The sequence below is a fragment of the Ascaphus truei genome, chromosome 3 (assembly GCF_040206685.1).
Source record: "Ascaphus truei isolate aAscTru1 chromosome 3, aAscTru1.hap1, whole genome shotgun sequence".
Taxonomy (NCBI): Eukaryota; Metazoa; Chordata; class Amphibia; order Anura; family Ascaphidae; genus Ascaphus; species Ascaphus truei.
Genome location: NC_134485.1, coordinates 350,311,943 through 350,328,350, shown reverse-complemented (window position 1 = coordinate 350,328,350; position 16,408 = coordinate 350,311,943). Strand labels below are relative to the sequence as shown.

At 43.3% G+C, this 16,408-nt stretch overlaps 1 protein-coding gene across 1 annotated transcript; it reads left to right on the top strand.

Annotated features, from left to right (window-relative positions):
- Positions 1-8,035: 8,035 nt before the first annotated feature.
- On the top strand, positions 8,036-15,815 carry LOC142490091 (keratin, type II cytoskeletal 7-like). Its single transcript, XM_075591886.1, has 9 exons — positions 8,036-8,564; positions 9,010-9,224; positions 10,577-10,637; positions 10,802-10,897; positions 11,538-11,702; positions 11,911-12,036; positions 13,835-14,055; positions 14,526-14,560; positions 14,693-15,815. Exons 1-9 carry the CDS (start codon positions 8,124-8,126, stop codon positions 14,914-14,916), a joined length of 1,584 nt encoding a protein of 527 aa, XP_075448001.1. The 5' UTR covers positions 8,036-8,123; the 3' UTR covers positions 14,917-15,815.
- The last annotated feature ends 593 nt before the right edge of the window (positions 15,816-16,408 follow it).

Below are 16,408 nucleotides of genomic sequence, written 5' to 3'. Positions count from 1 at the left end.
ATTGCATATTTCGCAACAGCAACGCGGTGTGAGATCGCAGCATTATGGAAAGAACCCGAAATACCATCGATTCCCAAGATTCGGAACAGAATTTGGTTTGTGTGCCAGATGGAAAAATTAACGAGTTTGTTAATGACACTGGCGAAATTTTCCTAAAAACCTGGACACCTTGGTTGGCCCAGATGGACATCCCGGGAGTAGAGAGGGATACTATTTTGCTTTGATAGGTGCAGATGCGTTCTCCCTTGATAGCGGGCAGACACGGGCGCTATAGGCGGTAATTGGGACCCAAGATACCCTCTGTGAATAGCTAATTAAGAATGGAAGGGCACCCCCTCCCGATGAGACGGACCCGACAGGAGCAAGGTTATTGAGACATTAAGATCCAAGAAGATTGCATTTGGCTCGACCAAGTAGAAGTAGGACCCGTGCCACACCCCTTCCCCCCCCCCCCCCCCATCCCCTCCCTTTGTGTCTTCCCCTTCATTTTTCTTTTTCCTTTGCGGTTGTTTGTTTTCCCCCCCTCCACTCTCCATGAATAAGTGTTTGTTAGGAATGAAATGTATTGGTAACAACAACTCAGATGTTATAACTGTTTATGTATACTTTTGAAAAACAAAATAAAACCAAATTTATAAAAAAAAAAAAAATACATCAAAATTATTACTGGATGGTCCTCACTTCTTCCCTACCTTTAACTTTCATCTTCCCTTTGGTTTGGGGGATATTGTCCCTCATTCGTGTTCCAGGGGAGGGTACCTCTAGTAAATGTTAACACCTCGTATGCCCCATCTGCCATCAAGGGGAGTGAGAGGGCCATCATTGGCTTTATTGGTTTTTCTCAGAATAATTAGGTCCAGTGCAGCCTCACACACTGCTCTGTGTGACAGTTTGTCCTGCTCAATGGTGTCTCGTGATGACTATAAAAGGTCCACAGAGGGACCGAAATGTTGAGCACCTCAATAATCCTTGTTTGATGTTTCACAAGACCACAGGAGTGCCACCAATGTTCCATTATCTACGAGGTTTCAAGCATGCCACTTTGGCGCTCCCAACGTCCACACAAATCTAGACTCAGACTGCATTTGTAAACAAGCCAAGAGTCCAGCACTGACAAAATAATCCTAATCTATTGACATAGCTCCAATTGACATTTCTGTTAGAATACATGCAATACATTCTTTTTGCAAAATGTATTGTTAATATAAAGGTGAAGGAATGTGGGTATGACACATGATGTAGGAGGGGTCAATTCTTATTTCTAAGGTACAGCATTGAGCATGCTCAAGGGGAAGGAGAAGTTTCATTGATTTTCTTCTTGAGATGGAGGTGTGCTACAGTATAGTGTGCCTGTGTCCAGAACAAAAGTATTAACTGTTCAACTCCCAGAAGTACAAATATTGCAGTCAGATAGTCAGGGATGGACTTGCAATGGAAATGTTGTACATAGTTGTGTTTAACTGCTGCCTCAGGGAAGGGTGCTATATTATTATGATAAGTAAAAAGAATATCTAGGGGACAGGTATTGATTGCCCTGTGCTTCCACCCGCTCTGGGGGGGAGGGTTAATCATAAATCTCGGCTGCAAAATCAGGACAAAACTGCTTAAAAACAAAAACACCTGATTTATAAAACAAGACAATTAAATTTCAATAGAAATAATTTTCCTTATTAAATATGGTGCTTTCTTTTGCTCCATTTTGTGTGGTGTTTTAAAAATTGGTGATATACCTTTTTTTTTTTTACAGCATTCTGCAAAGAAATATCCAGTGCTATCTCCAAACACAAGCAATTTATTTGACATTGTAACATCTCTGCTCCTTTGGGGCGATATGGCAATAAGCACAAACTCTCCTACACCCCCAACTAACAAGAAGGTTTTTTAATGTTTTATACCATCCTGGTGCACATCCATTCACACACATTTTAGAATTTGCACTGCAATTGTGTAGTTATAATTAGATGACATTCCAACAAGCTTTTTTTGTGTTGCATGTAGACAATAGGATTTACGATGAATATGAATACGAATGGAGCAAATGTTTAGAAGTACGTATACATATGTTGCCTTTTGTCTATACTATACAGGTCACAAAAAAAAGCGGTACACTGCTAGCCAGTCAGTGAAACAATCAACGCAATCATGAAAAAACGAAATGTATTCAAAGTTGGAAAAGACACGTCTCCAAAGCCAAACTCTTTGACCAAGTACCCTGTGTGGTACGAAACGCGTCAGAGTTTGGCTTTGGAGACATGTGTCTTTTCCGACTTTGAATACATTTAGTTTTTTCACGATTGCGTTCATTGTTTCACTGACTGGCTAGAAGTGCACTGCTTCTCTTGCAATTTCTCGTGACCTTACCTTGGCTGACGCATGCTTCACCAGATCCTGACAAGTAGCCGTCATCTACACCAACTTGGCATTGGAGTTGTGAGTAATTCCTTATCTGTCGGCATTAGAGCCAGTGTACGACATCAGGTTTATTGGGGGTTGAGGGGCTTGTGGGTTTGTTCTTCACCGGGCGTCTCACCTGTCAGTGAGCGCTCCGGTTTAGATACTTTCCATTTCCCTGCTATATTCACCCCCTTCCTGTGTTATTATTGTCCACATAAATATGGGCTCTGTATTTATTCATATATAGTCAGCTTTGCCTTGTACCCTACATTTGACTAGAAGTTATATACTGCATGTAGTGTTTATATATTTCTGTTCTGTTTGGTCCTGGAGCATCACTTACAGGGATTATCCCCACTTTGTCTCGATACTGTACAGGCACTGTACAGAGGCTGAGAAAGTTTGGGAGCAGATAAAGTTAAGCTTTGAGTTATACATAAATGTGAGGAAGTTTGACTAGAATTTGCAGTTTAGCTATGAACTTTATAAAGGTATCACACTAGCTGTAACAATAGGGGAAGTTTTATATTAATCATAAAAAGTGGCAGTTAGAGTATATTGAACAAGTTTGCAGGTAGAACCATATAAAAATGACAGCAATCACACCTGTAATTGGACTGTCCTTGGAATTTTACTTCAGGCAAACAAACTTACGACAAAAGAAGATTCCTTTCTAAAATCTACCCCCCACCTCCTCTCATACACACACAAACATTCTGATGCCTGAAAACTGAACCTGCCTTTCTGCAAGAGATACATCCTCCATGCCCAAAGAGGAACAGAAGAGCCTGTGGGTGGAGGGAGGGGGGGGGGGGGCATCCAAATGTTTGTGGAATTTACATTCCTGACCTATCACTTAGACCTGCAGTTTTACATTATTCAAAGGGGGTCATTAATTAAAGTTTCCTGGCTGCAAATCTACTGCACCACATTTATCAATTTTTGCCCCTACATCTTTATCAAATATTAATATCAACTGGAAACAGATCCCCAATGGAAGATAGAACAGGCACTCCAGAGGTCTCCAAAAAAGAGAATTATATTCTCAATGAATCGACGTTTCGGTCACAAACTCAGACCTTTGTCAAGATACAAAACCTTCACACTTAATACCTCTTATATACCTAGGAATGGCAGAGGAAATTAATCACTGAAGGGTGCTTCTAATATCAAGCCATGTTTATTTATTTATAAAATGTTTTACCAGGAAGTAATACATTGAGAGTTACCTCTTGTTTTCAAGTATGTCCTGGGCACAGAGTTATGATGACAAATAGTACAAGGTTACAAATACAGTTACATAAGTGAACAGGGTATACATTATATACAAGACATTGCATGCACAGTTAAAGATAATATATATTATAGGCGTATACAAAAGTTACAGACCAGATTAAAATGTGAGACAGCTTTGGTTTTGAAAGAACTTAAACTGGTGGTGGATGTGAGAGTCTCCGGTAGATTGTTCCAGTTTTAGGGTGCACGGTAAGAGAAGGAGGAGCGGCCGGATACTTTGTTTAGCCTTGGGACCATGAACAGTCTTTTGGAGTCAGATCTCAGGTGATAAGTGTGTCTGTGGATATCATATAGGTAAATGCGCCCAAGTATAAAAGTGGTGTGGAACAGTCAATAAGAGTAGATAACTTCCAAGCTGTATGAATCCAAATAAAGCCAAGTGTTGTGTGGATTATAATGATCAAAGCGTATCATCTGTTAAACACATGGAGCCCAATGTAGGGGAAAATCATTGCAGATCTTGACCGTCTCTGGGTGAATTCCGCATCAAGGGTGTTCCTCCGTGAGGCAGATCTGTTTTATCCCGTAACTCTGTGATGTGAAGAACAGCTTGTCATGAACCACACTGGCTAATGGTGTAAAAAACAGCGAGTAATGATCCGTGAAGAATACTCACGACTCCAAGTAGAGGATGTCTGTTCCAGCTGTTTGCTTCAATCCCTTGGGTTAAGGACGTGCAAAAAGTGAGAGAAGGCTTGAGCACAATAAAGATAGGATGGGCTGGAGGCAGGTATAACATGAATTACTTATTAGGCATGATAGCCAAATTACATACAAACATACAAGAGTCCTCTGACGCGTTTCCCGCATCTTCAACGCTTGATAAAGCCGTAGAGGCGGGAAATGTGTCAGAGGATTCTTGTATGTTTGTATGTAGTTTGGCAATCATGCTTAATAAATCATTGATTTTATACCTGCCTCCAGCCCAGCCTATCTTTGCAGTGCCCATGCCTGCTCTATTTTTTTGCATATACCTAGGTAGTGAACGTCCATACTTATCCCAGGTGTTCCATACATGTATAATTGGCACCAAAATCAGTGAAACATTCATTGCTAAGCAATGTCGACATTTTGTTTGATTTGGGCGCCAATTATACACATAATACACCTGGGATATGTAAGAACACCCACTACTTAGGTATATAAGTGGTATTAAGTGTAGCCCCCTTTCCCTGGGTCTAAGGGAACAACGCGGGCAACTACACATGCTGCTGTACCTGTCTAAGCCTCTGCCTCTGGGAGCCTGGAGTGAGCTCTTTCTCCTTGCCGTGCAGCTCCTCCACCTATGAGGGATCCCAGCGTTAGCGGGATAACCCCTCACAGGAACCAATACACAGTAATAAGTAATATACCACACAATGTATATAACTAAGCTTTACTGTACGCACACGCTAACATCTAACAACCTTCACCCACAGTATAAACAGTGACCCAACATGTGGTGGTTCCCCCAAAGTACTGAGGGTGCTGTTGCACCAATAACCTCTGGTTGTCCTGTCCCAGCAATCCAACCCAAATGTAAGTTAGTGCTACCCCCTGTGGATGTAGGTGCACATTGGGTACCTGCCTGGGTACTCCAGTGCCAGGTGCTTCTTGGTGTGATGAGTTGGAGCGGATCCCACGTAGTGGGGCCTCCTACGCAAATCCCCTCTCTCCTAAGGGTTCTGATCCTGCTCTCAGGGTCAGCTCCAGCCAGAGGGTCTCACACAATGTCTCAGGTCCTGTGGCCTGGTCCCAGGCCACAGGGCGCCGCGTGGTTGTCCGGTCACCAGCCCAGTATTAAAAACGCTGAAGCCTAGGGGCAAGATCTAGGCCTAGCCCAGGAAGCTACTGCTCCCTGGACACTACCTGTCACCTCGGTGCCTCAGTCAGAACGGCCTCAGGGCTTTCCGCACGCGGAGGATATCCTGTTTCTCCCTCCTGCTCCAATCCTATTGGCTGGGCAGTCCCATGTGATACAGTCCCTCCCTCAAGGGATTCTGGGACTTGTAGTCCCGCGGCTGCATATGCGGAGCCATCCTAAGATGGCTGCCGCCTCCTCCACTGTGCATCCACGCCTCGCCCCACTGCGCATGCATGACTCACAAAATGGCTGCCCCAACACTCCTAATTGCGCAGAGCTCAGGGCAATAGCCAGGCAGCTCCCCCGCACCGGAGGGAGGGTAGGGGATCTGGGCTACATCAGTGTGAAGGTTTTGTAGCTTGACAAAGGTCTGAGTTTGTGATCGAAACATTGGGAATTAAATGTACTTTTTTGAAAACCACTGAAGTGCCTGTTCTTTCATCTATTGAGGAATTATTTGCTGTTGATATTCCACCCCCCCCCCCCGCACGGGCAGAACTCCATGCACCCTAGGCATTGTATAGAAGTCATGTGAGTTCACCTACTTCAACATATATGATGATTCCAACTATAATTCAGCTAATGCATTGGCCAGAGGGATACATGAACATGGTATTTGGGAGTGTGTCTTGACACATCCCTCTGGCTAAGTGGCTCCATAGTATGTCACCTTGGTCATACATGGGCTGATATCCACACTTTCATCTGCACACACATTGTCCAGTAAGCACACATAGTTTTTCATAGACACACACATATTCTTCTTTGGCCTGGTTACAAACCTCTCTGTCCACACTCCAGAAGTCAAAGGGTGATGGTAATAGGAAGTATTGAATACCACTACTTTATTTTACTGACACATGTCCACATCCACTTTCTATTTAAAGAATAATGGATTTTTTTTTAAAGAGCTTGTCACTTTCTACTTTCTAAGCAGGTATGATATAACTATTTAAAAAATGTGGTCAGGTTAGTTTTTCCACATTGACAAATACATGGGATTTTTTTACATCTGGTACAATACTGCTACTTTTTTAAGCTATTCCAACTACTGACACATACAGTTCATATTCGAATCACACTGCTTAGTACCTTTTAAGTATCTGCGAAACTCCTCTGACCACACACTGCTGAATATCAAAATGCACCACTACACACACTGCTGTGTACAAACTCACAGCTCTGAACACGCACTGCTGAAAACATGCACTCACTTTTGATCACAAGCTGATAACGACATATACATACATCTGATCACATACTGCTGCTGAGTATGAACTCACACCTCTGACGATGACCACACACTTTCCAATACCAACAAACCACTCAGACCACACACCACCCAATAACAACACTCCCCTCTGGTCATGCACTTCCAAATAGATTCCTCTGACAATACGCTGCCAGCTTCCACACACCCCATTAATCACACAAGCCCAATACATTCCTCTCTCTTAACTTGAAGTCGCACAAAACCCATACACCATTTTGAACTTACACTGCCCAATACACTCCTCTGAGAACACTGCCAAATGCTGCCCAATGTTCTTTAACCACACCCTGCAACATACACAGACCCATATTAGGGGTTTATTAAAATATGAGACCCAAAACGGGCCATCACATTGCAATTAGCACAAAATTCACATAACTATAAATAAAAAAAAAAAAGTACTGCCTCATTCATATGATATACTAAATGTTTGAAATGGTAGTTAATTTTGAAAAATGCATTTATGTCCCTGCTTTGTGTCCTATGACAAAGCAAAAATAAAACCAAGATGCACATTTCAATGTATCCTATTAAGATACTTTTAAAATCAATCATCATATTCAATAGTTTAACACTATAATGTGTTATCTAGCTAGGTAGATGTATGAGTTATCTACATGATGCCAGTTAATATGTAAAGGAAGCATGTCTTATTGTGGCCCATAATATTGGAAGACACTTGAATGAACTTTGAGTTTGCAATCTGGAACGACTGTTCTTTTTAATCTGTGAGCTACAAATCCCCTTTCAACTGTATGCCAATATGAGTCAGGATCTGTATACATTCCGCTCCTTAATTGAAAGATCACCGTTGTTTTAGCTCCCTCCCATCTCAGGCAGCAACCTGCAGAGCTCTGCACAAATTGCAGGTGGCTCTAAACATAGAGGTTTTTCTTAAAACACTATAATACTGCTCCCTGTCAGTAAAGTATCAGGGCACATTCAGTGACACAATGGATAATGCTGTATAAAGGTGCAAATACACAGGTCATTGAAAGGTTGTGATACATACAGTACAGTACAAGTCTGTGCTGATTACCTACCAATCGAACACAGTGGACAGTGTTGGCGGGTGTAAGGAGGGGAGGGGACATTCAGGAGGTGGGATCTGCCTCAGCCTGGGCAGCAGGTAACAGAAGATGGATGGCAGCCAGCCACACCCAGCTGTGACATTCCGTAAGATGATCCCTCTGCCACTACCCCCAGGCAGAGCCCAGTTCCACTGTCCATAAAAAGGGGAAGCAACAGCCTGAGAGTCACTGGATCCTTCCTCTTACATACCAGCAACACCAACCTCTCTCATCACTAGGCACCACCATGTCCTACAACAAGAGCTTCAGCACCCGCTCTGCCGTACCTCAGGCAGGCATTAGCCAGATGCGGATCAGCCAGACCCGCTCCTCCAGTGGGGCTGGTGCAGGCTATGGAAGGTCAGGGGGCTTCAGCAGCTCCAGCCTGTCAAATCTGGGGTCCGCTAACAAGAGGGTCTCCTATAGCGTGGGCAGCAGTAGGTCAGGCTTCGGTGGCGGATCTGGTTTCGGTGGCGGAGCTGGCTTCGGTGGCGGATCTGGCTATGGGGGTGGCCAGAGCTTTGGAGGTGGCAATATGTCCGGACAAGGGATCCACGAGGTGACCATCAATCATAGTCTGCTGGCACCCCTGAACCTGGAGATTGACCCCAACATCCAACACGTCAGAACCGAAGAGAAGGAGCAGATCAAGACCCTAAACAACAAGTTTGCCTCCTTCATTGACAAGGTGAGTGAAATATTAAGAGAGCAATGCTTTGCAGATTTCCCTTGGTTAATGGGGGTTCAATAGATCATCCTAGGAGAGGAGATGTTAACGGAGCAATGCTCTCCACATATTTCTCACGACTTCATGTCTAATAGAGAAATACTCTGCACATCTCCATAGCCGAGAAGGGGTTAATGTGGTGAAAAGAGTGGGACAATGTTTTGCAATACTCTTTGGTCAAATACATCAAGGCGTTAAACTTGAAATGATACCTGTAAACAACACTTAAAATAAATATAACCTATGCATTGTATTGTATACAATTTCTGAATCTGAAATACACTATTTACTGTAATTTGCAAGTAGACCTAAGCTGCCCCGCGGGTAGTGGTGGTGCCAAAGCTGCAAGTGAAGGTTTAAACCACCCAGGTATGAGCTATTTGTGTTCTATTTTCTTTGGTAACAGGTCAGGTTCCTGGAACAGCAAAATAAGGTGCTGGAGACCAAATGGGATCTCCTGCAAAACCAGAAATCTTCCTCCAAAAGCAGTAGCATTGGCCCCATGTTTGAAAGTTACATTAACAACCTGAGGAGGCAGCTGGACAGCCTGGTCAATGATAAGGGCAGACTTGATGGAGAGTTCAGAAACATGCAGGATATGGTCGAGGATTTCAAGAACAAGTAAGGGGGAAAAAATGGGTACATAAAACAAAGATGGTTCCTGAATGCACCAGTCCATCTTTTGATGCACCGACAATTTCGGTGCAACACATGAATAACTTCTAGTATTTGATGGTTTGTCAACCATGCCCATTCAGCACTGGAAGGGTTAATGTGACTGTTGTGAACTCTGGGGTTATAATGAGGGGAGATCTGCAGCATAATTTGATCATCCAGTTTAGGATTTCTGTATTGTACTTGGTGCACAGTGTTTTATAAAGCCCATTCTGTGGGGCAACTGCCACACCCTTATGGGACAGAAGAGAGCTGGAAAGAGGAGGGTGATGGGGAGGTTTTGCAAAAACCTTCTGACTTGGCTAAGGATACGCTGACAGGCACTAAAGCAAACACTGTAGATAAACCTTGGGTGTGTCCCTTACAGGAAAGTCAATAGCAGGTAATCTACACCAGGTGAATTTTAGAGGTCCAGTACTGTAGGAACAAAGGGGCTTGGCAAAGCTACATAGCAAAGATCAGTTGAACGAAACCGTCACTGTCTCTCTACTATACTCACATACCCTCCTTGTACAACAATGTACATGCACACACATGCACACACACGCACACCTTCACATGAAGAAATGCATGCACATAGGTGTATATAGGCACATACCAAAAACATATACATATTTTATTTACATACTATATACATAAGTGTACATGTATGAACATACCCTGTGCACACTGTATTGGGTATACACATTGCACGCAAGCACTTTCTCATAAAAAACATCCAGGAACACCTAAGTGCACACAGACAAACAGAAGTATACATGTACAGTATGTGCCTAGACATACACTAATACCAATGTAAAATACACGGTTTGCAGACTTCCTTTTTAGCAGCACAGGTATTGCTGGTAGCACGAGTTAAGAGACAAACACTATTTACTGCCAAGATTTAAAATGAAAGCTCCCTTGATACACAATATACCAGCCTACAAACTAACCTTTACCTTTCCAGGGAGGCTTTGCTGCGTCTTCTATGAGAGATAAGGTTTCAAAGAACGCTATAGAGTTTACATTGAAAGCACAGTAGATTTGCTTGGGGCACTATAAGTGCAACTACAGCAAGGTGGGGTTGACCTCTGTAGTGCTGGAATGCTTAGTGTTTCAGTCAATCTACTGTGGCACAGAAAAAGAGAGTTCAGTAAATGGAGCAGGAAAGAAGAGAAGAAAAATACCTGGCTGTGTGGTTTCCTGAGTAGATTATATAACAATGAATCAAATCAGCACAATAGGGGTTTGTGGTTCCTGCCAAATGTACTCACAAGCTGTGTCTCTACTCCTCCACCCCCCTCTGCACCCTGCAGGTATGAGGATGAAATTAACAAACGCACGGCAGCTGAGAACGAATTTGTGGTGCTTAAGAAGGCGAGTACACTTATAAAGATAAACCTGTGAAATCTAATTACAGTCTATTATAGACACTGTAGAACAACAGAGACAATAGAATCACTGTAAACTCTATTTTTGTAGATAGGAGATACATTGATCAATGAAATGCTGTATTAACGCTATTCCCCCACACCTTGTAGGATGTGGATGCTGCATACATGAACAAGGTGGAGCTGGAGGCCAAAGTGGATGCTCTCACAGATGAGATCAACTTCCTGAGGGCTCTGTATGAGGCAGTAAGTTATTCACTATTTCCAGGAATCATTGGGGAAGTACAAAGTATAAAGACACAGCACTAGTGTTGTGTGTCACTCACTCCCACAATATGTATCGGTCACCGTCACAGTCTGGAGGTCTATAAAACAAGTCCATTTTGATGCAAAACCAGGGCATTTTCATCTTGCAGCTATGTATCAAAGCATTTTGCCCCATCTATCCTAGCTTGCACTTTGGGGAGTGTTAGTAGGAGGATTTGGGGAGGTGTTACATCGTGCACATATTATAATGAGAAGTATCATGCGTCTCTGTGCTCCATTGTTTCCCCCTTTTATTTACCTAAATAAAATCCTCCAGATCTGAAGTGGAGAAAGTCTAAAATTCTGTATCAGATGTATGAAATTGTTCTTAAATATGCCACAACTCTGCTACAAAAAAACAGACAGTGCATCAAAATGCAATTTTCTTTAATTTTATTCATAGAGCCCTTAATGTGCATTAAGTAGTACACGTATAGAGCCCTTAATGTGCATCAAGTAGTACACGTATAGAGCCCTTAATGTGCATTAAGTAGTACACGTATAGAGCCCTTAATGTGCATTAAGTAGTACCCGTGTGTTGCAGTAGTTATGTTCTGATTTGACACTTTGTTTTCTTTAGGAGTTGCGTGAGATGCAGGCACAGGTTTCTGACACCTCTGTCGTCCTCTCCATGGATAACAACAGAGCTCTGGACCTGAACAGCATTATTGCTGAAGTCAAGGCTCAGTATGAAGATATTGCCAACAAGAGTCGTGCTGAGGCTGAGTCTGCGTACCAGAATAAGGTAAGTGGAAAATAATACCTGCTCCTTCCACTGCCCGCTGCTGGAATGACATGCAGAGTGATGCACTTTTAGACATTGCACGACCTTCTTACTTAAGATTAAGATTTACATGACTTTGAGCATATATGTATGTCTTATTGAAATTAGGTAGCTCATTTGGAAAATATGAGGGTTGCCAAATATGATCACATTTTGCTTTCTCCTACAGTTCCAGGAGCTGCAGAGCACTGCAGGCCGGCATGGTGATGACCTGCGTAACACAAAGTCTGAGATCTCTGAAATGAATCGCGCTATCCAGAGACTGCAGGCTGAGATTGAGAATGTGAAGGGACAGGTAAGATTCTGTCTCCAATCTTTCCCTGTGCATTAGTAGCCTGCTTTAAGGGTCTACCAAGAAATGGGGAATATTCATCATAAACTCAGAACAAGGCAATTCAAGGAAGCTGTGAGGAGGGCGACATGTAGAAATTGCGTAAGGGATAATGCCGCCATACACCACTTGCACTCTCATTTTCAAGCAGTTAGGTCACCTCTGGGTTGTACTTGTTGCTTGGATGCTACACTAATCTCCTAAGGCTCCGCTGCACGTGCCGGCGTGCCCACCTTGCGTCCTTACGGTGCGTGCAAGGCACTTCATTGCGATCTGCGGTCTGAAGGGAGCTTTTTTTTAGTCGCGGGTGGGAGGGACGTGGCCAAGACGGGGGGCATGGCCATGACGGGGGGGCCATCCCTATCTCCCGTGCCACCCTCATCTCCCCCGTGGCTGTAAGGTGCTGTGAAAAAGTAAGTTATAGATATTTGGCATCTCCCCATGTGCCACTTTTCCCTCCTGTCAGTCTTTCTCTCTACCCCTTGTGCCGCTCTCCCCCCCCCAGTGTCTGTCTCTCCACCCATCAGTGTTTCTGATTGGCTTATTGGCTCCCTGCTACACCACGTGACGTGTCACTGCATGGGAACATAATCCTGTTTCCCCTGCTGGCTGACGCGTCACAGTGCGCAGTGAGCAAGGGAGGGACTGGGGACATCTAGGGAGCAGGTAAGGGGCTGGTGGGAGGCGCGTGCGTGGATCCGCACGCTCCGGCTGCAGCGGTGACCTAGCCTTTGAAATGTTGCTCTACCTGCTGCATCTACATGTTGTAGTAAGAGAAAATTTTAATCTGTCTGGTTTTGGCCCAACACCTTAAAAACATGTTAAAATGAACCTCTTGGTACAGGCTAATACGCTGCCTAAAATACTAGGATACTTCAACGTCTTCTTGCAAGTATGATAAATACTTTACAGTAGGTGCAATTACAGTAGCTCTAATGTTGCCCTGAAGGAACATAAAGCAAGCGACAGACATATCAGGATTACTTATGATTCAGTTTCCTTTGAAAAATTTGGTTTGAGGGCAGGGTGGGGAGACATGAATTATAGTGTGATCAGCTGTTACACCTAAATAATGCATGCAATAGAACCTTTTATCAACAGTTACAATGAACAACTTGGGCTGCCTATTCCACCTGTTTGCTGCGTGTTGTGCTGCTGTCAATACATACATAACATATAACATCCCTTCTGCTGAGTGATTTCTAGTAATAGTTTTATCCATTTTGGTACACTCTAGAGACCAAACGTGATACATTTGTTGTTCCATGAGTGACAAACCAGCAGGAAATTATTTGTCCTTGCCAGCTATGTACATACTATTTATAGTAGATAACATAATAATACTTGGCAGGTAACATTGTAGCTTCACTATAGGGCAGTCCCCCCCACCCCCCTCACCCCCACCCCCACCCCAGCATCCCTTATAGGTTTCGTGCAATTTTCCGGTCATTTGAAAATTGTACCAAATACAGATGAATTTACAAAGCATCTGATCTCAGACACTATTAGCGAGGGTTGAGGTTCTGCAGAATTTCACAATGTAATTATTGGGTTCCTTAACCATAAAAAGGTTGCACCACCGCTATAGAGATTAACATAAATGATGCTGAGACATAGACAATTTAGTTTGTGTTAAAAACTAAACCATGGTAAGAGTAGGGATTGGGACAAATATATATAATCTCTGCAGGAAGAATTACACTGCTAGATCAATGCACTTCCATTCTCTCTAAAAACTTGAAACTTGCTGTGTTTTCTGTAGCGTGCTAAGCTAGAAGCTTCCATCGCTGAAGCTGAGGAGCGTGGGGAAATGGCACTGAAAGATGCCCGGGAGAAGATGACTGAACTGGAGGCTGCTCTACAAAAGGCCAAGCAGGACATGGCTCGCCAGCTGCGTGAATACCAGGAGCTGATGAATGTCAAGCTGGCTCTGGATATTGAGATTGCCACTTACAGGAAACTGCTGGAGGGAGAGGAGAGCAGGTGAGGTGGAATGGGGGGACACTTTGACTAGTTATTTAATAATTAAAGAGAACATATATTTAATAATCCTGTTACTTATGATGTAACATGCTGTCATACTAATTTCTTTTGTGTACAAAAATAGTTGAATAGACATGATTAGTTTGCCATGAGTTCCCTCTTTCTGTGTTAACATTTTACTCTGTAGCTTAAGCCATTTCTGCAATGTTCCAACAATCCTTCCTGTCTTATTATATTGCCCTGTAGTGAGACAGACAGACTTAAAAAATGTTTACCATTAGGATGGAGAGGTTAACTCAATGAGCCATAAGTCTTTGAAACTGGACATATCCCATACTGCAGCAGTATCGATTAGATAATATTGTATTTACTCCTAATTGTATTGGCAACTCATGATGCCAGATAGTAATAAGCTAATATTCATCATCTGCTTTTCACATCAGGTCTGACATCCATTTCTTTTTTTGCAGGCTGTCTGGTGAGACAGTTGGTGCTGTCAGTGTATGTAAGTATCACAACCTACTTGCCAGTGCCTTTCGGTGTATCTGTGTAACAGTAATGTACTAGGAAGGGGTGTGAGGGTGGCTCTGGGTATCTAGTAGATGGCATGCTAACCTCTTTTTTCTCCCTCTTACAGCTGTGGTGAACTCTAGTTCCGGAGGTGGAGGTGGATATGGTAGCTATGGAGGTGGAAGTTCCTATGGAGGTGGCAGTTCCTATGGAGGTGGCAATTCCATGAGCTTTGGTAGTGGTGGGATGGGAGGTGGCTCAATGAAGTTTGGCAGCGGTGGCGGATCCAGCGGTGTGAAATCTTACTCTGTGACAACCACTTCATCCAGCCGAAGCAGCATGAGACACTAAGAAACCCTCCAAGCCCCTCAACAAAGGGTGTCTCCTATTCCATGACAGCAGCAGCAGTAGCCATATCTTCCACATAACTGATATAGGAGAATCATTTCTATAGGACATAGAAAGTATGAGGCTTTAAACCCTTTTTTTGCTTGAAGTACCTCGCTTGCATTAATTCCAACAGAAAAAGGGTTTAGTCTCGTCAAGGACATGTATGATAGTTCAACCTGTTTTCCTTTATCATTTTGATTTGGGGGATATGGTTGGTTGCTGAAGCTGTCAAAAAAAAAGTTGTGCCTTTCTCTCTATGCCTCTCCTTCCTATGTTTCACTTTGCTCCTTCCCACTGCCCTTTTCATTTTGCTCCTCCTTGAGTATGTCAGTAGCAGCATTGGGGCTGCCTGATGATTGCAACATGCTTGGTGTCCAGTTTCACACATAAACCAGAGGCATTTCTGGAACAATCTCATAACAATTTCCTAGTAATCTCTGCAACTAACCTTGCTCAGAGCACCCCATAGATCTCCTGCCTGGATTCCAAAATAATTAAATTTAGCAGTATTTCCGGGTGGATTTTTTCCTCCCCTGTTGCAGAGAGACTCTCAGTAGTTGTATGTATCTATAGAGATATACGGTGCTATTGTTACTCACCTCAAGAGATTATGAAGTTCCTGATATAATTTCAGCTGCCAGGCAGCTAAGGCTGGTGTGAAAGAGCTAATAATGCCTTTTACTAAAAGTTGTACCTGCATCTGTAAAAGACCTAGTAAAGGGAAATATTCTGTTGTAGTTTCCAACCTTTATTAGCAGATCTGTGTAAATTGGTGGAAGTCTTCTGACTTTGCAGGGAGGGATTTTTTGTGTGGTGTGCAAGTGTGAAGTATCTTCAATAAAATTTCTTTCACCACAGAACTGCCGCGGCTGTGTTTTATTCTTCCAGGATTGCACACCACACTTTTGGTTGAGAGGGCATAAAGTCTTCAATGCTGCTGGAATATCAAATTTACTGCAAAACCATCCGTCGCGAAAGACACTAGGGATTAGGATTGCGGTTGCAAGAAGATGGATTAAAATTTAATGGCATAAAGTCATATTCCTATAGTTTAAAAAAAGATGGCTATTGACATTTCTTTGCAAACACAAATCTTGCTGAGGAGCAAGAAGGATCAGTGAATAGTCTGGGTGCATTTCAGGGCATTAATGTAGACAAACATACGTACTGCTGCGGCCCCTCCTATCCTCCTACTTACCCGTAAATATGCGGGGATGTTTTCAATTTGTGTCGGGGTTTTCCGCACGTCGGCCGCATCATCAGACAAGCGCTAATGGTGCTTAACATTGAAAGCGCCCGCGGCACCGGAAAACAGCGAAAAAATGCCGCATCTGCCCGCGTTTTTAAAAATCCCGCTGTGGCGGCCACAGGAGGTTAAAGGCGGCCGCCACTGTACACTACTGCTGAACTAGGAGCAGTGCTGGGTCTGCTTACAATGTGGGATGTGATTACA